Below are 23,104 nucleotides of genomic sequence, written 5' to 3' on the forward strand. Positions count from 1 at the left end.
AATATTTCAAGAAACAAACAGTCATTGTACTCTGTGATTGTTGTCATTTCACCTGAGTAATTGCATTGAATAGAACATATTCCTATTTCCTTGTATTATTTCTAAAATGTCAACTCTTTAATTCCATTTCTTCAGGAAGGCGGTCGATTTGGTAGTGATGTAGTAGCCGTAGACATTAATCTGGATGGTTTTGTTGATATTGCTGTTAGTGCACCATCGGTTGGATCTACAAACCTAACATATCATGTAAGAACATCACTTCCTCTACTTCTGTATCTCGTCCATTATCATCCTTTTCAAGTAAAATAGGAAGTAGATGTCTTCTGAACCAGCAGAATTAGACCTTGTTTGCTTTTCTCTTTTACAATTCTCAATTTTCATGCTTCCTTATTATTTTCAATTATATTTATTGGAAGAATTCTGATTGTACATAACCAGTAAATGATAGATGATACAACAACAGAATGAAACAAAATCAAAATAATTGAAACATACAATATGAAACATAACAAAAAGAATGGAGCTTGCAATGTTGGGAAAGCACACAATAAACACTTTCTAGTGCATGTATGTCTTATAAGGATCCATTTTCATATAAATAATAGTAGTTATGTGTATGCCAGTAGATCTCAAAAGCGGATGTCAATCTTTAAAGAACTAGGTGAGAATGAAATCATTTAATCAGAAGAGTTGGTCACTATAGATTTGAGCTCATTACTAAATGTTACACATGGAGGTTTCTTCTAGTTAAGCCTAATCAAACTCAAATTGACATCTCATAAGCAAATATGAGTGATATGTGCTCTACAAGTTCATTATCATCATTATTATCATCAACATGTCATGTATCCTTTGTATATTTCTACATACATGTATCTTTAACAGGGAGAAGTATATGTATACTATGGAACTAAAACAGGCAGAAGATCATTGTCTCCAGATATCACAATTGCATGTACAGTAAGTTACACTTTCAGTTTATAATCAGAATCTGAACTATTGAGATATTTTTACAGTCCAATCTTCATTATATAGCCATGTTAGGCACATCTATGTGTAAATGCAACACACAACGAGATAAAAACAAAAATCTATTTCCTTTTTTTCTTTTAGCATTTTAATTTTTGTTGTTGATTTGGTGCTTCCTCTTACATGTACATTTCTTATTAGTCTCTTTTCTGTTCCACACGTTTGCTGGAATATTAAAAAGAAAATAAGCTGAAACTGGCAGTTTTTTCATACATGAACACTTCTTACTTATCTATTTTACATAGCTAATGTACTGCAACTTTGGTCGCTCACTATCCAGTGGAGACTTCAACAATGATGGCCATCTTGACCTTTTGATTGGGTCACCATTTGCCCCAGCTAATGGTCATTCTCAAGCAGGCATGGTGTCAATCCTCTACGCTGACAAATACTTTCAAAGTGAGTGTAGTAACTAGAATACAGGTGGAAATTTAAATATGATATCTTGAAATAACAATGAAAATATAGTTTTATTTATACAGGGTAGACATTTTATGTGACTGCTATGTTTTATTGAATGTTTACATCAATAAACAAAGATCCATTACATAAGGGTATAGATGTCATGAAGATAGTTTGTGGTTTGATATATAAGTCTTGAAAAATACTTGGACTTTAAGTAAGAAAGATGATGTAGAGAAAAGTGGTACCTCATGGACGAACAGTACTTTCCATTTCTTGGAGAATAGAGTTCAAAGAGGAATAATGTTACAAATAAAGAATGATTTTTCTATAGAAATTAATGCTAAGAGTCAATTGCTGTTCAAACCAGGATATTGTAGAAATGCCAGTATAGGCTAAAACTTAACAAAATAATTAACTTTGTGGAAGTTTTGAGGAAGTTCATAACTTTTAATGGGTGTTTTTTTTCACTTATGAAAATTTTCATCTTCCTTTTTGAAGTTACGTTATTGGATACCTGGATCAAAAAGAAAAATTGCTTAAGTGTATAATTATTATCTCAGCTTTAGCATATTACTGTTTGTATCATTTAATAAAATAAGTTCTTTCTGGATTTGTTAATTTGTCATGTTTTGTTATGTGTCATTTCACTAGTATTCATTTGTGAGATGTTCACCACAAGATGACCATTAATCTTTTTATTTTCAGGTTCTATTGGAGTACATCTTACAGAGAAGGATATGAATCACACATTGGAAGGAGATCAGGTAAAGTTATGAACCAATGTAATATAATGTTTTCTATATATCAAGTAGTGAAATCTTGCTTAAAATTAATATGTATCAACCAGATTATTGTTGTAGTGGAATTATGTTTTCATTACTTCTTTTGTTGATATGAATCTGTATTTTAATCTTTATTTGTAATTGCATTTTTCTCAACATTCATTCATTTTCAGGTTTGTATATTAAACAAATGATCATGTGATTTATATCAATTCAAAATTTTTCAAATAAATATGTGTTCCTTCCAATTTGACATTTAAACATTAAATGGTCTTATAAATTTGATGATGCGAAAGAAGTTCAGTAATGAAATTCCAAATTCAAGGATATATTTAAAAGTTGAATATAGTCTTCATTTCTTTGTTTTCTTTCAGGAATATGGATGGTTTGGTAATAAGATGAGGATTCATCCAGTGCCAGGTCATAACCCCCTACTTCTAATCTCACAACCAACATATCGTATGTGTGCCAAGTGAGTTCAAATTCAATTGATTAAATTACAGTAATTTCACATGGCATCCATGTCAGCACTAAGGAGAGATGAAAAGTAGACAGTTGAGGTAGACAGCTTTATATCCAAGCCTAGTTACTTTTGTTTTAATACGAGGGCTTATTGCTGAAGCTTAAAGGGGAATGAAACCTTTGGAACAAATAGGCTTGTGTAGAAACAGAAAAATCAAAGAATAAGAATAAAGAAAGTTTGAGAAAAATTGGACAAATAATGAGAAAGTTATGAGCATTTGAATATTGCAATCACTAATGCTATGGAGATCCTCCCATCGGCAATGCGACAAGGATGTGTGATGTCACTGATGAACAACTTTCCCTTTGGTGGACTATAAAATACCCTCAAAATGTCTCTTTTTGCTTTTTCTTACGATGATACAAACTCTTTATCCATTATGTATTCTTAAAAAATATGTATTACATGCCCTCATGTAGAAAGAACACATGATCTATGGATAGATGTGAGAAAAGAGGCAATTCAAGTGAAATATATACTAAGGTAATGGGGAGAGTTGTTCATCAGTGACATCACACATCTCTGTCGCATTGCCAATTTTCAATATTCAAATGCTCATAACTTTCTCATTATTTGTCTGATTTTTCTCAAACTTTTGTTGATCTGTTTCTTTGATTTTTCTCTTTTCACACAAGCTATCTTGTTCCAATGGTTAAATTCTCCTTTAATAGGATAAATACATAGTGATTTACTTGATTCTTTATCTAGAACAATTTTTGATATTTTTTTTGTGTCATCAAATTTTTATTTCCTGGTTATTTGGAAATCTTACAATCATTTTTTAGTCTAATGTAATCCTGCTCTCAGAAAATCAAACATAATTGATGTATAGGTACCGCAATAAAAGTGAGATCTGTTTTAGCTGCTTTGAGCAGTAATCACAGAAGGGACCCTGCTTAAACATATTACCATGTTCTATTGTAAGAAGGAGAGGAATGTCTTTTTCTTAAAACCCTAAAATGTGTACTTAGACATACATGTACTAGTAGAATGGGGTGGGGTGGGGGGGGGGGGCTACATGGAAATCATGCATGCAGCAAAACAAAGAATATCACTTTTATTAGCTAAGTACATAAGTCTAAGCTCCCAGTCTGAATAATGCTGTTTTGTTGAATTTTTTTCATTCCTAACTCCTTGGAATAAACGCAATTATTCTTTAGTCAATATGTTTTTTTTTTACAGCCCCAGTTGCTCCTACTCCCCAGACGACATTCAGAGTGTTGGTGCTCTCTCTATTTATTCTACTGGGTCCTCCCCAGCTCTTCTGACCAGGTTGAGAGGAGAAGTGTCCTTCCAGAAGTTTGGATCAGGATTTTCTGTTGGAGACCCTTTCGGGAATGGCAGTCTTATCCTGGCTGTTGGATCAAATACAAAAGGTAGAGCTGTCTTTTGCACCAAAATATAAAAAAAAGGAAGATGATTAGTAGTTGAAAGTCCAAAGTTTAAATCCAGTTCTGTGCCAGTGAATAGGAAAGCTCATTTACCTCACACTACTTACAGTGATCAACCTGATCTTTTCCTTACATTTTGTTAGATTCAGTGCATCCTCCAGGTAGAAAATAGCTATTGAAGCAACGTCAACGAAGAATATCTAACTTGCCACACCCCTTTACGTAATTGACATCCTTGATGCTTGCTTTTCTAGATATAGATGGTGAGATTCTTGATCTTTCGGTCAAGCTGACCGATGCTGGCCAAGTCACTTTGTACACCTTGGACATCTCTCCCTCAACCCATGTGAGTCCATCTGGTTCCAGTCCTACAAGGATGCTAAGGTATCATCCTAAGATGATTTCCTTACATCCTATAGCACTCTATGAGGGAGACAGACAGTATGGCAGGTTTGGAGGAGAGCTTATGTTTGATGACATCACGGGAGATGGAATAGGTAAAGAAAAAATACCTTATGTATATTTATGGTTTATCTTTTTTTAAAGTATTCAATGATTATAAAAATGCAGCAGCCATGGACTAGGGTGCATTACAATTAGGACATTTGTTATGTATATATTAAATGAAGAATAAAAAGCATTCTCTATACATATCAGTACAAAGCATGTTGACATATAGATAAGTGGCAGAGATGCCAACCCTCCCGATTTGGCCAAGAGGCTCTCGGATTTCACCTTACACCTGACCTTACTAATCCCCATTGTCCTCCAGGAAAACAGCTAATAGGAATAAAATTTTATTGACCATACGCCAGGCCACAATTTTGCTTCCTGTCTGAAGAGTTATGTGCCAGGCTCTGATGTAAACTAGCAGGCACAAGACTCCCAAGTCTAGAGTTTAGGTGGGGGCTGCAGTTACATGTATATCTTCTGCTGTTTACCTAATGTAAGTGATGTGTCTGATCCGGTGATACTACAGTGGATGTGTCAATACATCTAGTCTTTTCTTGTCTTATTTTTATTGATCACAGTGTGATGCATGTTTTTTATACATAGATTCGTCACAGGGCATTGTCTATAACAAGAAAAACAACTAAAGAAGATGGGAGCACATAGGTGGTGACTGTTTTGTAGTCGTGTCACCTCAGCTGTATCTCTTTTGTTGTGCCTTGAATCATAGGACTCACAAAATCAAAGACTAGAGTCGCAGCTTTCACCTAAATTATAGCATGGAATTCACCCAATTCAATCTTTAATGTCACTGAATTTTGAAAATACATATGATTAGATGCAGCAAAATGTGCTCTGTAGGTCAGACATTTTGGCGTATCTATTGAGTGCGCATTGGTATGTCATTGGTTGTCATTACCAGGACCTTAGTACTGGTCAATCATAATTAGCTTTTTACCTACTGGAACAACCAGTTCCTGTACAAAGTCTTTATAATCACAGAATTCAATAGTCAGGTTTAGAAGTAATCATGCTTTGTGAGCACTGGAAGTAACAACTAGATTATTGGTCAACTAAATTGTCTCTTTTGATATCCCACTTACTTTCACTATATGTCTGATTATGGAACTTGCATCTCAACTAGTTTTTGTGGCACATGGCATTTTGTGATAGAGCATGAACAACTTTCAGATTTTTGTGGACAGAATGATGCCCTCTATTGATGTGACATTTAAGATTAATCTTAGTTTTTGTCTCACCTGCATAGCAGAGTGAGACTATAGGCGCCGCTTTTCCGACGGCGGCGGCGGCGTCAACATCAAATCTTAACCTGAGGTTAAGTTTTTGAAATGACATCATAGCTTAGAAAGTATATAGACCTAGTTCATAAAACTTGGCCATAAGGTTAATCAAGTATTACTGAACATCCTATTAGTTTCATGTCACATGACCAAGGTCAAAGGTCATTTAGGGTCAATGAACTTAGACCATGTTGGAGGAATCAACATCGAAATCTTAACCTGAGGTTAAGTTTTTGAAATGTCATCATAACTTAGAAAATATATGGACCTAGTTCATGAAACTTGGACATAAGGTTAATTAAGTATCACTGAACATCCTGCGTGAGTTTTATGTCACATGACCAAGGTCAAAGGTCATTTAGGGTCAATGAACTTTGGCCGAATTGGGGGTATCTGTTGAATTCCCATCATAACTTTGAAAGTTTATGGATCTGATTCATGAAACATGGACATAATAGTAATCAAGCATCACTGAACATTTTGTGCAAGTTTCAGGTCTCATGATTAAGGTCAAAGGTCATTTAGGGTCAATGAACTTTGGCCGATTTGGGGGTATCTGTTGAATTACCATCATAACTTTGAAAATTTATTGGTCTAGTTCGTTAAACTTGGACATTAGAGTAATCAAGTATCACTGAACATCCTGTGCGAGTTTCAAGTCACATGATCAAGGTCAAAGGTCATGTTAGGCCAATGAACTTTGGCCATGTTGGTTTTTTTTTGTTGAATAACCATCATATCTCTGTAAGTTTATTGGTCTAGTTCATAAAAAGTGGACATAAGAGTAACCATGTATCTCTGAACATCTTGTGCGAGTTAGAGTAGTTTTCAAAGTCAGCACTGCTGCTATATTGAACCGCGTGATGCAGGTGAGACGGCCAGAGGCATTCCACTTGTTTTGTTTTGTTTCATTTCAGATGATTTGATTGTCGGAGCACCGTTTAGAACACAAGATATCAGTGAAGAACTATTTAAAGGTAAATTTGTGAAGTAGACATTCTGTGTCAAAGATTTAGCTCGATCAAAAAATTTCAAATACCAGATTAAATATGTGATTTATTTCTAAGTTCAATTTCTCAAAGTCAAAATAAATTTGTGTGGTCCTAATAGATTTGACTAAGGCAAAATTACCTGCAAACTCATTAAAATAAATGTTTGATGTTAGCTGAATGCTTTATAGGAGGATTGATTTCTACTATTTGGGGCAAGATCTAAATCTACATTTGCCTTTAGATTCTGTAAACACCGTTGTTGTTGACTTAAAAAACTTGGCAATATAAAGCCCAGTAATACTGATGGTAGCATTCGTAGCAAAATCATTATTGGCTTGAAACTGACTAGCTAGTGTCAAATTGTCTGCCTTGAAATCAGGCAGAAGAATAATACTCATGTTACCTATGAAGCAGCAAAAAAAACTACGGTATGCCTTTTGCATTTGAGAGCTGTCTCAAAGGTATCGTGTGTGTGTAATTATTGGGCATGATGATGTATATTATTTGTATATGTTGATACAATGCTTGGAAGGGGACCAAAGATTTAAAAAAAATGTATGTTTCTTGGCTAAATTTATTTTTCTATTCCATAATCATGATTTGATTGGAATTAACAAGTTGTTTGTTATTTCTTTCTTGTATTGCAGTTGAAGAAGGAAGCATTTTTGTCTTTAAAGGTGGTGTTACCTTCCGCACAGGCAATGCAACAAGATCTTGTGACTTCACCTCATTCATCAAACCATGCCCTTTAGAAAAGGTTGGTTTTTAGTAGTGGCTTAAATACTTGTATCAACCTGCAATATTAAGAATTGTCTATTGTAATGCTTGATCTGTAGCCCATGATATGATAATTTAGTAGCATATGTTTAAAGAGAAATTCCAGTAGTTGCAGTAAACACTGATTTAATGAGAAAGTCTGTAAAACAAGGCTTAATTGTCAGTATATCATCGAGGATCTAGATCTGGTACAGTTACATTAACTGAACTTTGTGAAATCTTGAAATCTACGCTGAAAAATGTTCACACCGAAGATCCCCAACACAGATAAGCGCACGTGGGACAATGTATAATTATTGCTTAGAGCGTCGGGCCCGATGCCTTAATACCCGAATCCTGTGCTTATTTGCTGATTTCTCAACAATTACACAATTTCTTCCAGAATCCTTTGGCACATGCGTTTTATTTATACAAACAGACACTTTAGTGGTCATTTCATTGGATTCTGTACGAACTCATTTTGATATCTTGACCAAAACTAGCATTTACCTTTAACTCTGAACCCTGAAAAGACTTGACTATTACAATTTTTGTAAAGACTGATTTTGATTAGTATAGCAAGAACAATTATAAAATTGTGAATTTTCGCATAAATTTCAATTTGATTAGGATTTGTAGATGGAAGTTATATTTTTGACCAACTTTTGCTCTGTCAGCATTGTGAGTGTGTAGTCAGCCCTAGTCAGGAAAGATTTTACTTCTGAACTGCTTTGCTAGGTTATAGCGATGATACATGTATTTTGATAATGATATGTTGTAGGTTTGATAAAGATTCTAATTTGGTTAAAAAGCATTTTGTATATGTTATGTATATTTTCTTCCTTCTGTTTCACAGGCCTCTATTGTATTATCCAGCAATGAAGTAAGTTTGAAAAAACACAGCCACCCTTCTATTTTACTGAAATCAATGAGCTTAGTTTGCTATGGAAGTTTAATAGCAATTACAAAGCTGACATTGGTTGTGGATAATCATTTTGACATTGATTTTGTATTTGAATCCGAACTTCTTCATATACAAATATGTTGATGTAGGGAAAGGGGAATTTCTGAAAGAAATCAGGTTTGGATTTAGACAGGAAACTATGAGAAATTAATAAAAGTTTGGGATTTTTATAGTACAAAGGACTACTTTATCTAAACCCTCCAAATAAAATTGAATTTAATGATGGTTAATTATTCTGATCATTCACTCATTATTACATATTGATCCCTATAAGATTCAGCACTTCTACATGTATTTACAATGTTTTGCCTATCAATATAGAATTAAAAAAGGCAGGAGAATTCTGTTAACTCCTATAACCCTGATAGAGGTTTGTGTAAAGATGATTTATGGATGATGGAGAAAAGAGGATAGAAACAATACTCTAACCACCAGAGGAAGTAAGCTATTAAAAAACGAAATCAATTGCTTTATAAGTTTTGTTGTAAAATTTGATTCATTTAAAGTAAAAAAATTCAATGCTGACTTAAATATTCAAATATATTCCTAAAGATAGTGACTTTTGAATGATTTAGGAAAATGCTGACACTGGCTTGATTTTATTATAGAGATTAATTATGTTGTTCAATATTTAGGGTGGATCACGATTTGGTTCAAATTTAGTGACATGGAGATTTAATGAGGTAAGTGAGCTTTTTAACATCTAGATATATTTTAGCTCATTTGAGAATAAAAACAATCAGCATATTTTTGAATTTTAGCTCTCTTAAAATATTGACATTCAAAATTCAGACAATATAAGAATTCAAGTAGGATTTGCACAGCTTATTTTTTCATTTTCTGTGGGTTCATCAATGTTGTCTTCCATGATACTTCGTAGTAACTACCATTTTTTTTTTTAAAAGTCTCTTCATGTTTTGTATTTTAACAATTCACCATTACTTTCAGCCTGGCTGTTACAGTAAAGCTATTCTCTATTATTAAGACTGGAACCTGTTTAACTGGGTTCTGTTAAGAATGTTGTTTGGCTTATTTAAATTATGCTACAGAGCAAGAATTCATGTATAATCCATTTTTGTTAAAAGATTAGAAAAACAATCTCCCATTCAGGCTATGAAATTAGGATATACTAGAAATTTCCTATTTTTCATGCAAAGTGGCAAAGTTTTAGCTCTTATCAATCAGCATTTATTGAAGATTCGTGAGCTTTTAACATGGATGATGATATCATCAGTTGTAATTCTGGCATTATAAAAGCCACATCAAACCTCCCCCCTCGCCCGAATGTAGCCCCCAAAAGACCAGATGGCCATAAATAGGAAGGTTGTGCAATGTGCCAAGTTCTGACATAATATCTGATATTCATGTAAATGAAAGACATAAAAGAATATACACAGAGAAAGTTAATCAATAAATTCTGTTTATATGCATTCCTTCTTAAATATATATTTCTGTACTTCTGGTGTTGTTCTCAGAAACCTCATCTGGTCGTCAGTGCACCTCGGAACAACAGGGCAGGACGGCTTGTAGGAGAAGTGTATGTTTACACTCTTGAGATGAAATGATCAATTCACATTCTCAAAGACGACATGAGCAACTCAAACAGGCAGTTATGGAGAGGATGGTACTTCGAATTAGGTTTTTTTCAATATGATGGTAAACATGGACCAAGTTATCTCATTTGTGACAGAAAAGTGAATACAAGTGAGGTGTCATGAAGTGATGATTAGTTTATTTGGATGGATGGAAAAATAGATGAATGAAATGAATGATGGGTAAATGAATGAATGGATGAATGAATGAATGGATGGATGAATGAATGGATGGATGAATGAATGAATGGATGAATAAATGAATGAATGAAAGAATGAAGGTTCATTAGTCTTTCAATGTGAGAAACAGGTACATTAATCTTATGCAATACAATGCTCTTCAGGTAGTATACAGGATCTTTTATTATTTACAGATGTAAACTTGTGATGTATATGTATTGACGATCTATGATGGATGTGGACATGTATGTGCATGTGTGTGCAGAGTCTACATTTGATCAGTTGGAGATATAGACTTGTCTATTTACGTATATTCCAAAGAGTTCTTGTCGACCTGTATGTATAGTAATATGAAGACTGCATAGATTTTTTAATCTTTGGATTAAGTTTGTTTTATGTTTTGTGATAGTGTAATGTTTTTTACACATTCCATGTATTGAATTTCTTCATTGAATTTGTTTTTATTGCAAGTTATAAGCGAACAATTCTGATGCTTTTCTACCAGCTATTGCCTCAAAGCTTTCCTATTAATGGTAATTGGAAAGTGTGCATACACAGCTCCTACACGGAGGGTCGCGAGGGATGGACCTTATGTCAAGCGTTGCTAATAATGTCATCGTGCCATGGCTCAGTGCTTTGACCCCAGCTGGCTTCAAAAGTTCACTTTCCGGAATTTCTTTGTGCTGTTTTTTTTTAGCACTAAAGAAATATGGAGGTGTACAAAAACTCATCTCTGCAATAAGAATTGTTGACTCTTGCGAAGAAAGAAAACAAAGAAACAATATAATTGAAAAAAATTAGAAATGAAAATATCAAAACAATAGATTAGTTATTAGCAATAGCTACATGTATTAGCAACTTTTGATTATTCTGTCACCTTTGATACTCTCAGGACATTTGACCATTGCTTTGAAGCATTGTTGCAATCTCTCTTGAATATACAATAAACAGTGCATTCTAGGTGCGCGGGTACATATTTGCGGTTTCTACACTTGTTCCTACATGCACACTTCAGTAGTTCAGGGCAGGATGACTTGGCTTCTAGCAAATATGTTCATAGGGACTTCCACTTATAGACAAGTCCATCCCCACTCAGCAGGAGAGGGCAGATAATTCTTTCTTAGACCCCCTTTTTACATATTCCTTTGCTTTCTCCTTGTACGTCCGGTTTCTGACCGATAGTCTTGTTGCTTTGCTTGCCAGGAAGAAAATCTGAAAATCATCTTCTTCTATGGACTTCTGTTTCTTCCTTGAGTTTTTTTTTCCTGTGTGAGATGTTAATTTTGAATGCTCTAGGTGGCCCTTTTCCCATCATTGCCATTTTTTTTTTTTCGTAAAAGTTCTCTTTTCCAATTTGACAGTGACTGGATATATCAGTGCATTGTTGACACATATTGTTTGAAAGTTACCATGCAGTGTGCATCTGGCACTTTGAAATGTCGCCTTAATATCAAAAGGACCACTCTTGAGTTGAACATTGTGAGTTAGGTGTGGTTTGTGTTACCAATAGAGAGCTTTCTTTTCTGTTCCAGGTTTGGTGTTATTTAACAACAATTTAACATTGTTCCCTTTGTTCCCTATTCATTGTGCATGTAGGTGTCCTTCTAATATCCATATATTTATGCCACAGCTGTATTTGTTGCATCATGATCTGTCATTGTGTTCTAGAGGAGATCTTCCGTTCTGTTGATTTATTGATGGGCTGAACATACTCATTGAGTGTTAGGAAGCAGCCTTTTAGGGATGATGCAATTATCTTGTAAAAACCAGCTTCCTCAGGTGACAGGTAAATGCTAGGCCCATCAACCATCAGGAGTACTGTTCTTGGGTAAGCAATGAATGAAAGAGCTTCGCGACAAAAGCAAAGAATGACTTGGAATCCATCTACCCACTCTCTGTTGCCGTAAAGAATGGTCCACTTTGTGCGTCGGTCATGTATCGCCCACAAGCTTCCATCCGTCTGCCTGGGACGATAACTGGAGGAAGAAATTTTCTGGTTTTCATTCATGGTTGCCAAGATGGTGATCTGAGTCTTGTCAGAGTTCCTTAGCTCATGGACGATTATCGATCCGTTTTCTGCTAGAACTCTTGTCTCCTTTTGCCCGTCAAGGGGGAAACTGCTTTCATCGTAGTTTCTCTTTCCTTCAAAGAGGACACTCCTGGCACCCACTTTTTTCAAATAAGTCTCCAATTTGGAAACCATCAATCAATTCGGCGGGGGATGACTATGGACCTTTCCTTCCCTATTGGTTGGGATTATCTAAAGACCAGATTTTGAGAAAAAGCTACCAAACCATCTGTCACCAGGCCTGTTGTCTTTAAAGGGTGTATCCTGACCATCCTTATCATGCATGTCTTTGACGACCTCCAAATAAATAAAAAGATTTTTGTTTAAATGTTAGATCTGTTATAATAATTTTTTTTAAAGACTATTACAATGATCTTAGACAAAATTGACAGAAAATATTGACACACATGAATAATGGCGAAGACATAATAACAATAATATTTGTTTGTCTTATTTTTCCTTTCCTTCCATTGCCAGTTTTTTTTGTTTGCATGGAAGTGCTCTTTTCCAAATTGACCGTGATTTGAGTTTATCATTGCATTGTTGGCACATATTGTTTGAAAGTTACCATGCAGTGTGCATCTGGCACTTTGAAATGTCGCCTTAATATCAAAAGGACCACTCTTGAGTTGAACATTGTGAGTTAGGTGTGGTTTGTGTTACCAATAGAGAGCTTTCTTTTCTGTTCCAGGTTTGGTGTTATTTAACAATTTAACATTGTTCCCTTTGTTCCCTATTCATTGTGCATGTAGGTGTCCTTCTAATATCCATATATATATGCAATACACAGAGGAAGCATTACATCCTTTAGTTTTGGTGATTTTTTGTGGAAAACTTTGTGCTACAGCTGCATTTGTTGCATCGTGATCTGTCATGGTGTTTTTGAACTTCTTGTAAAGATCTTCCTTTCGTCAATGTGTTGATGGAATTAACATAGTCATTGAGTGTTAGGTGGCAGCCTTTATAAGATGATGCCATTCTCCCTGCAAATACCAGCATCCTCAGGTGACTGGTACATGCTAGGCCCATCAGCCATCAGGAGTACTGTTCTTGGGTAAGCAATGAATGAAAGAGCTTCGCGACAAAAGCAAAGAATGACTTGGAATCCATCCACCCACTCTCTGTCGCCGTAAAGAATGGTCCACTTTGTGCGTCGGTCATGTATCGCCCACAAGCCTCCATCTGTCTGCCTGGGACGATGATGACGGAAGGAAGAAAATCTCTGACTGCTTTCTAGGGCTGTTATCTATAACGTCTTTATCGATAGTCCTGTCGATAATTGCTTGTTTTTGCCACTTAGCGATTATCGATAAGCTTTCTCTCTATAATGTAGGGACACACTGATTTTCCACGATGGCCCTTTGAAAGTGGCTTTTCAAACGGAAAATCACGGAAACATATTTTTCATCAAACTGCACAGAACAGCAACAAAAATTACTCCAAAATCTCAACAAAATACTTGCCACAAAATACGATCTCACCCCCACATTGCTATTATAGCGAAGTGGGGGTGAGATCGTGACAATCCAAACATCGTGACTGCACACGACTCCATTTGACTGAATCGAAAACATCACAACTAATGTAGAAGGCAGCTATCACACAGCATAGCCTCATGTTGTTGCCCTCTACGTTCGAAGACGTACAGTACGATATCAAAGACTGTGATCCGAGTCTTGTCAGAGTTCCTTACCTCATGGATGATTTTAGATCCCTTTTCTGGGAATACTCTCGTCCCCTTTTCCTGCCAAGGGGGAAATATTTAGAATATGAATGTACATCTTTAATTAAAGTAATCAAATGAGAATCAAATTTGGATTAAAAGAAAAAACTACAAAAAAACTCCGCACTGTCATATGGGCATAATTTCAAATTTCAGAGGGGGCTTGATTTCATAGCAATAACAAAATGCACATGTGCAGTAGCTATTTCAAGTAATTGCAGTAAAAAAAGGGACTCAATTCCGAAAGTAGATGTTTAATTCATCAAAATTGATGGTAGTGAAACCATTAAAAACTGCTTGGGAATGATGAGTAGAAAAGTTTCACTTACAATTTAAACACGAGTCCAGAATTCAGTGAATGCGATAGGAACATGCAACATAATTTATACACATTGATTCCCTTTTTAGTAGCAAGCCATAGTTAAACCAGCTAGGCCGAAAGTTAGAGGGCTTTTGAACCAGTGAAATATTTTGACAATTAACTCGCCTAAAAGGATCACCTATATTTCCACAAGTTTTAGACCCGTCTCTTCCTCATTTCTGTGCCATTTATTTTCTTCTGCTCCTTAAAAAAACATTCCTTGATGAGGCCACTGTGTCTGACTGTTCATCTTGCTGGTGCAGGTCCTCCAATATTTTCCATCAATTTCCTCCTGAATCTTGATGTCCTCAGTTGCAATGCTCAAAGCCCTCCTCTCATCTCTTCTTTATTTTGCCTGCAGAAAGTCTTCTGCTCTCTGCTCCACCTTAAAGTCTTGGGTTTGGAGGACCTCGGCAACCTCTCTCCAGCATTTGCCACTCTCCTTTGACCCTCTTTTAAATCCAAAAGTCTTTACGGATGCTACCTTTTTTAGTAGCAAGAGGACCTATTTGACCTCTAAAATCGTCATAGACTTGACTGTTATTCCAAATAAATGAATCATAGGTTGATCCTGGCCATTGGTCGATGATATTGGTCAAATGTATCTGTTGGTCAACAGTGGCTTGCATGGTGATTGAATGTTCACCCTTGTCAATTATGTACAGATGTTCATTCTCTTCGGGTGCCTGGATGGCAATATGCCTCTAGTATATGCAACCTAGATGGCATCTGCGCCATCTTGGCGAATGATGCCTTATTGGAGGTGATCTGTGCCTCCAAGAATTTATGAAGTCCCCCGCTCTTGATATAGAATTAGTGGCAGCTGCAATCGAGCGGCTCTGTGAGCTCTGACATATCCATCTACATCGCCAGCTACATTCTGAAAGCTGCCGCTTGCAGAAAAACCTGAAGTGCAGTTGTTATTTGTAGCTCAACAGTGAGTGCACTTTCTTGAGACTTGTGAAAGACCTTGCCATTTCCTCAAAAGATCTCAAACAAATCTGATAATTGAATCCCAGACGATAGTCCTCTGGAATATCATTCACCGATAACCGTTCTCTAGCTTGATATCTTCTGATGAGTTAATTCTACGCTAGAAATATAGCTGCCATGATATTGGCATACATGCAAAGCCAAAGTAATGACAAAATTTATGAATGCTTGACCCTGTCACAAAAATTGTTATAAGCTTGGTGTGACGATTGAATTGACAAAAGTTATTTACATCCAACAGAATACAGATTTATGACAATTTTTCTTCAACTCTGAGTAATAATGTGCTTGAATCAAGTGCGTTAGTGAGGCGGGGTATATTGGGGCAAGATTTATGACTTGTTATGAAATCCACCAGAATACTGACTGTCAAATCACTGAAAAAAAAAGAGAAAATACAATGTTCAGAATACAGGTTATTGGTCTCCATGTCCTTTGTGTGTGCTTAGGATGGCCTCTCCTTCCATTTGGTTGCTGGGTCATCGCAGTCTAGAGAGCATAGTCTGATGGCATTCGTAGAACATGTTTGCCAATCTCATCCTCCTTTTTTCTTTGCCAAGAGACTTTGTATCTATATATTCTTACATTGGTAATCTGATCCATATCAGTGTCCCCTAGGATCTTTCCAAGACACCACTGTTGGAATACATTCAGCTTTTCTATTAAAAAACCTTTTTTTTATAAATCTAAGCTGATATTTACGAATGTACATATATAGTATCTATATAAGGTGCAAACTTATTGATCAGTGGTAGAGTTTCAGAACTTGTAGGGCATAAAATTATAAAGCCATGTAATGACCCTTTTGTATGGTATATTTTCAGTAGACTTTGACTCCTAAAACATGCATGGTAGATCTAAAGTAGTAAATGACCGGTGTATTAAGTCTTGTCAGCTGTTGAAGCAGACACACATGAAAACTTGTGACACATTCATTGAAGATCGTCTTTACATGTACATGTACCAAAGGACCAATGGTCATAAATGAGACTTGCCTTATTCTGTATATCTTTAAATGGTAAATAGAATTACTAAGTATGATGCATGTTCGCTAGTTCATTATACAATCTTCCTGAGTTAAGGCTCTGTTTACCCATTGCATAAACCTGTGACGCTGAGTGTAATGGCTTGAACACAGCCTCAATGACAGCGTATGCATCATAGAATGGAAAAATGAAGACGTGTATCATTTGTTTTATAAATGGCATTCCAAGATCGTGTTAATTTATTTTATGTATGAGCAAATATGTTTTGGATGTCCTAAAACTTCTTTTGTTTAACACTGATTACTAAATAGCCGATGTTTGTGAAGAGATGTTTTAGGAGAGGTACCCATAATCAATCTATTCTTTTCTAATATTTTGTTTAATTTGTAAGCAGAAGTTTTTTTTTCTTTGGAATGTGTACATTGTGTCTTAATACAAACATATTGATCTATTTTCATGTGTGAATCATGGTGTATATCCAACCAATGCAGCTGATGAATGTGATTTTCTGACACATTCTTTTATATTCGGTTTTTCATTTTCGCAACTTTCAAACCCATTCCAAATATATCTTTTTTACTAAAAAATTTAAATCAAAACATAACCGAAATCCATTTTTTCTGCAAATCAAGGATGTCAGTCTGAATCATCATCTAACTTGTGAATTGAACTGTGTGGGAGGAATCAAGTTAGCTGTTGGTTGCATGGTCATTTATACATTACTGTGTTTGATTAGTATATCATGCAACCATTAAGTAAGATATGATTCTGCCTTTCTTCACATGTACCTTTGAAATGCATGAAGAAGCCTGTAAAAAGCACAAAATTTCATAGTTTTCTCCAGTGTTTTGTACTACCAAAGTCTGCCTAAATTGAATGTCTTGGGACAAAAGCAATCTCTTTAACTTTAGTGAAATTCAACTAAAATGCTGTCATGATTGGTGAAATGTGGTCTCAAAAAATTGCTTTGACATCTTAAATGGCAATTATTCAAATATAGGAGGCGACTGTTCAGTAACATGCTACGTGGATATATTTTGTGATTAGCCCTGGGAAAGGGTGCTCGGAGGAGAAAGTAACAAATTCTTGATCATTAAATACATTACAAATACTATTTTTCTTGCCAATTTTAACCATTCTGCTTTTCTTATTTCAATGCCTTCTCACAAATTATATTGGCAAGGGTAGATTTCCATTTACTGAAGAAATGACAGTTTGATGACCCTATTTTTATGTAAAAATTGTACTATGCTGCAATCCTCCCTTTACTATGATGATTATGAATTGTTTAGTTGGAACATATATTTCAAACTGTTTGTACAATTGAAAGGAATTATTGTTCAATGATGGCCATCCTGATAAACTGTACATAATTCTAAAGAGTAGACATTTCGATTCCGAAGATAATGAGGACAGCGTCTTTGTTTATGTACAAAAAATATTTTTGTTTTTAAGAGAAGCAATGTGAAATGTAAATTTCATACAAGATGTTATTTGAAATACAAATTTTATACATTTATATGATAAATGAATTCTATGACTTTAAAGATGCACCAAAGATATACCAATACCTGAATGCCATCTTCTTTTCTTGAGTAAATATGTAAAGTGGTTGTACTATCAAAACCAGGGGCCCATAACACAAAGGTTAACTAATTCTGATTCGTTCGTAGTAAGTCTAATGAGTGAAATGCACATACGATGATCTTGATAGGCCAACAGCGATTAATTGCTAACCTTTAAGTTACGGGCCCCAGGTTGATCATGTTGGTTAGGCATTTTGTGTTTAGATATTCTGTCATGTATGCAGAAATCAGAAGCAAACCAAAGTAGGAGGCAGTATAATTTATATTTTTAGCTTCATTGATTATTCTAGTATTCCTTTCTTCTTCTTTAAAAGTCTATCACCTTAACGGTTGAGATGTCCTCTGTGTGTGTCAATAAGAGGATGTCCTAGTGACCAGGTTTATTATGACCACTGGCAGATCGGCTGTGCCCCCCCTTTTTTAGAGGCACAATTAAAATTTTTAATGTAAAAATGCTGTTAAAACACAAGTGTGCCCCCCTTTTGAAAGTTAAGACCCCCTTTTCTTTTTGCTTTTCAAATTTTCCTTGGGGAAAATGTGCCTCTCCCCCTTTGGAAAATCCTGGATCCGCCCCTGATTGACTGCGTAATTACATGATTCAAGTAGAAAGAATGTCTCTCAGGATTGCTACCCTCCTGTCAACAAGACATGTACAGTGGCATCTGGGCATACTAGAGGGTGGGGGGGGGGGGGGTTCCACTGAAATATAGCGATTTTACCTTAACTTGAAAAAAAAATCCTATTATTCTAATGCCATGTGTGGCCATATCGAATGATGATAAAGACAGCAGTTTATTTCAGTTTGGGGCATCTTTTTTAAAGTCTCAGAAGAAGACAAAAATCTGTCTACTTTCATTAGTGTCTCAGCCTACTGGTATCAGTCCGTTGAACATGGCCTCTCTGAAAAGCACCTTTGTAGCTGAAAATATCCATCATTAATGTAATGTAAGTTCTCATTGGATCAATTTAATCAGTCATTAGTGGCATTAGAGTTAAGATGAAAAACATGATTCTGCTTATTTTTGTAATTTTGCAAGCCTTAACTCTTAACATTGCCACGCACACTACTAACCCAACGCCACAGTGCTAATCCGATGCTAATCCCCTGTGCCAGCCTCAAAACCCCCCTGTGCCACATTGATTTTGGGATCGCGAGTCGTATTCACTCCTTTCAATAGTCATGATTACAATTGCTTGTAACTCTCTGACGATTAGTTTATCCACAAAATATTGTATAGAAAAGTTGTAGGAAATTTCATACTCCTTATAATGGTGTCCTCATTATATGGATTGGTTATTATCTTTACTGCTAGAATATGAGTTGTATCAAGTAGTTCCATTTTGTGGAGTGTTTTGTATGGATCAAAAAACCTAGGTCTCTTCCCTCTTAGAGGCGGAGCCATATCTTGTAAAAAATGTAGAAATACTCGAAAAAGTCGAATGTAAGCCGTGTGAGTAAGTTGATCTGTCAGAAAGCAGAGTTCGCACTGCACACAGTAGTGCTAATTACGGCGTGCATGCGATGCGCAATACAATGCAAAACTGCGTAACAATGATTGTAATTCCGAATGTGCTCAGTCATGCACGAAGCAGGCGAGGGTAGGAAACAATGCAAGCACAAAGCAATCAATAGTAGGCGTGCGAGCACAAGTGCGGCATGTTATAGTAGGATACTTAGCACTCAATGAGTTAACATTCTTCATTTCTTTTTATTTGAAGAAGGTATCAAGGCTGGTAAAAGCATAATAAAATACCAAATCCCCATCATAATGGTCTACAGTCAAGAAAAATTCTTAATGCAAACACATGCCATTTAGGAAAACAGTCTAGGAATACAAAATCACACCCAAATATGTATTTTAGATTTAAAAGTCTTGTGAAGGTGTCTATACATTGACATGTATAATCACCACACAAATATTTATTCAATTTCCAGATATCACAATAATTCATTAACATATTGCCACTGAAGTAAGGGCCAAGGTGTTGTCTCACAAGACAACAAATCCAACATCTTCAGATGTTTGAAGAACTTGTGAAACAGTACCTAAAAGGCCAAAGAATAATTTGACATGTATTCAAGACATACACTTAACAAATAGAGCAATACAATACTACAATTCTGGTGATTATGGCATACATGCAACAGGTATTAAAGACAAACGTTCCATGTTAATGACATAGTTTGGAAGGTGCATATTTGTCAATAACCTGAATACTATAAATACTATAGTATATCGTTTTTCTTCAATTAGGGAGTTACTGACTTTGTACCATAATAACCTTCTCTCTAGGGCTCTAGTTCATACAGGTAGAATATTCTAATTTATAAAATGCATCAGTGAAAAATGATGGAATTCATTCCCCCACCCAGCCCTCATTCCTTATTTTTATGAGCATGCATGGAGTGAAAGTCTAAGGTTCTGAGTAATGAGGCAAATACCAATAGCTTGTAACATGCCCTTGAGATATTCCATAAAATATGGTCCAGGAGCCTGTTTATATAGAGTTATTACAGTAATGTAGTCATGGTAACAGAGATCAGCAGCCAATCACTATCAAGGTTTTCATTATAGTTTTACTATATATTGTAACTCATTATGAAACAGGCCTTTGATCACTCATCTTCTGCATTTTCATCATTTTCACCAAATTGTTTTTCTTTTTACCGCCTTTTAAAATATACCACAAAGGGAAACTTCGCTATGATTGAAGGTGACGTTTTGTCTACATACATGTATGTATGTTAGTTGATAAACGGCTTATGTTCATTAAACCATGGAGCTATTAACAGAGATCCCAAAACAGATATCCCTTACAGAATAAATGGAGTTCAGTAGTGAAGGTTTGATTCGAGCAGATGACCATAATGATGCTATAATATGGGATCAACTATCTTTGAACATGCTTTCAAATTGTACATACAAGGTTAAGACATATCAAAATGAAAATAATATTAACTCATATAATTTGTACAATTCCCATAAATATAAATATTTGAATGGTTATTAAATAATACAGCAGCAGGGCTTAAAAAAAGGAAATAGCTGGGTTCTCTTTGAAACAAACATACCATAAAAAACTACTAGTATTTTTTATCACCAGCTTATCAGATACCATGATGTGATGAATAGCTCGTATTAGTTACCAGTTTTGTGATCATACAAACTTTGACTATTGAGGACCCAGGTCACTTGACCAATTCTTCACATACTACTATTATTTTAACATACAATGAAACAAAGAAGATGGACCCACAAAACACAGAAATATTTGTGTGAAAAAAATCAAGTCCAAAGCCTATTCTTAAAGTTTTTTTTTCCATTTTGGGAGTACAAATTTATTTGTTAAAAGTGCTGTGTCTTGTTTTGCATCTTGAGCTCCATGTGTTACGTTGGTTGATACAGACATTGATAAACAATGGCTGTAAAATGTCTGTGAAAATAGATGCATAATCTAAACAATAAGACCAATATTATGGTGTGGTGATATTTATTCACCATTAGTGACTTTTTTCAGCATATTCATGTGTTGTACTGTACACTCTTTTGGATAGGTTTTGTGTGCAGAAAAATAGCCTTATATTGGACTGCTGTTGGACAGGCAAATTTAGTAAAATTTGAACCACTGCACAACATTCAGCTTTGATATGAATCGACATAAAGTAAAAAGTTTAGTTGGCCCTAAACCAGAGATGTGGTTGAGATATTGTGAACGAGAAATACAGTGATCTCAACTTCACAAAGAGATTTGCTCCGAGATTTTTCAGAATTGTCTCAGGCAGTGATGTTTTGGTCTCAAAGACAAAGTAACCAATATCGCTCTTGATCAGGATACAAAATTTAGATCATACAAATCTGGGTACAGAAAAAAAAAATCTACTCGTATACCATGCTGATTTTTTGCCTAGGACTAGGCTCACAATTTTTTCCAACATATATTCCAACTTCAGATTAACTGATAATCCACTGTTTTCTAGTGAAATCTTTTATGTTCAATACATGAATGCCTTTATGAACTGAACTAATGTACCTTTTGCTGCTGACATTTACACCACTTTGGGTTTTGGCATTGCACGATTGGATCATAATTCATGCCTAAGTTCTGGCCAGTGTCTGGAACAGAAACTAGACGTGAAATATGTGCCACTTGCGCCATGATATGCATCAGCATGATTTGGCTCAAAAAAATTTGTGCACAATTTATGAATAGTTCACAAAGATCCCAAAATTTTACGAGCCAAAATTCTTAAAATCCCGAAATTTTGGCACAACACTTTGTGCATTGTCCCGCACTGGCCCGCATACTTCACGACATGACACGACATGGCAGGATTCAATGCGCAAATTAGTGATATTCCAATCAGGGCTAAACATTGTGGAAGTGTCATAATAGCATTAGATCATTCAGCCACTTCTGAACCAACGCAAGCGATGACATGGTCACCTTATTTGCAATGAAGAAAAGTAATATTTCTTTTCCTACTGACCAAGTAGTTAATCCAAAGCATCTTTACCATTGGGTAATTCTTCATTTCTCCCTTATCATTATTCGATCATTAATTCTGCATTTCAACATAAACTGAAAAAATGACTTTACACAATGTACAACAAACTGTACACAAGAGCCCTATTACATAAAACTTAGCAATTGATCACAGTTGATTTTTAATACATATATATGTAATCCTTTGTATAGATCATCTGTACCATCAATCTTAGCATTGTGGGCTCGAACATAGATCCAGCCAGGTAAGATACAATAGTTTTTGGGAGGCCAGATATATATACAAACAATACGGCCCCCAAAATGCTATTGTGTCTAATCTGCCTGGGTCTGCACCTGTGTGGGCTCTAGGAACTATATTTGATTTTCTGAATAAACCAAAAGTAAATAATATACCACTGATCAGTCTAGGTGAGTAGAGCTAGGCTCCTAAATATAATTGATTCTGCTAATATCTGGCAAGAAAATAAGGAGTGAAGGGGGGTTGCATATGTCTTTCAGACTTAACCCCCCCCC

The 23,104-nt window shown here is 35.5% G+C and overlaps 1 protein-coding gene across 1 annotated transcript in view; it reads left to right on the top strand.

The window, feature by feature from the left end:
- LOC121409171 (phosphatidylinositol-glycan-specific phospholipase D-like) overlaps window positions 1–17,300 on the top strand; it is a 33,940-nt gene extending 16,640 nt beyond the window's left edge. Inside the window, exons 14-25 of the mRNA XM_041601018.1 lie at window positions 136–246; window positions 886–960; window positions 1,275–1,428; window positions 2,140–2,198; window positions 2,591–2,688; window positions 3,922–4,115; window positions 4,385–4,627; window positions 6,799–6,858; window positions 7,521–7,630; window positions 8,486–8,512; window positions 9,229–9,276; window positions 10,069–17,300. Of these exons, the coding sequence (XP_041456952.1) occupies window positions 136–246; window positions 886–960; window positions 1,275–1,428; window positions 2,140–2,198; window positions 2,591–2,688; window positions 3,922–4,115; window positions 4,385–4,627; window positions 6,799–6,858; window positions 7,521–7,630; window positions 8,486–8,512; window positions 9,229–9,276; window positions 10,069–10,158 (1,269 nt within the window). The 3' untranslated portion in view covers window positions 10,159–17,300. The remainder of the gene's footprint in view (window positions 1–135; window positions 247–885; window positions 961–1,274; window positions 1,429–2,139; window positions 2,199–2,590; window positions 2,689–3,921; window positions 4,116–4,384; window positions 4,628–6,798; window positions 6,859–7,520; window positions 7,631–8,485; window positions 8,513–9,228; window positions 9,277–10,068) is intronic.
- The last annotated feature ends 5,804 nt before the right edge of the window (window positions 17,301–23,104 follow it).

This window comes from Lytechinus variegatus, chromosome 2 (genome assembly GCF_018143015.1).
Source record: "Lytechinus variegatus isolate NC3 chromosome 2, Lvar_3.0, whole genome shotgun sequence".
NCBI classification, from domain to species: Eukaryota; Metazoa; Echinodermata; class Echinoidea; order Temnopleuroida; family Toxopneustidae; genus Lytechinus; species Lytechinus variegatus.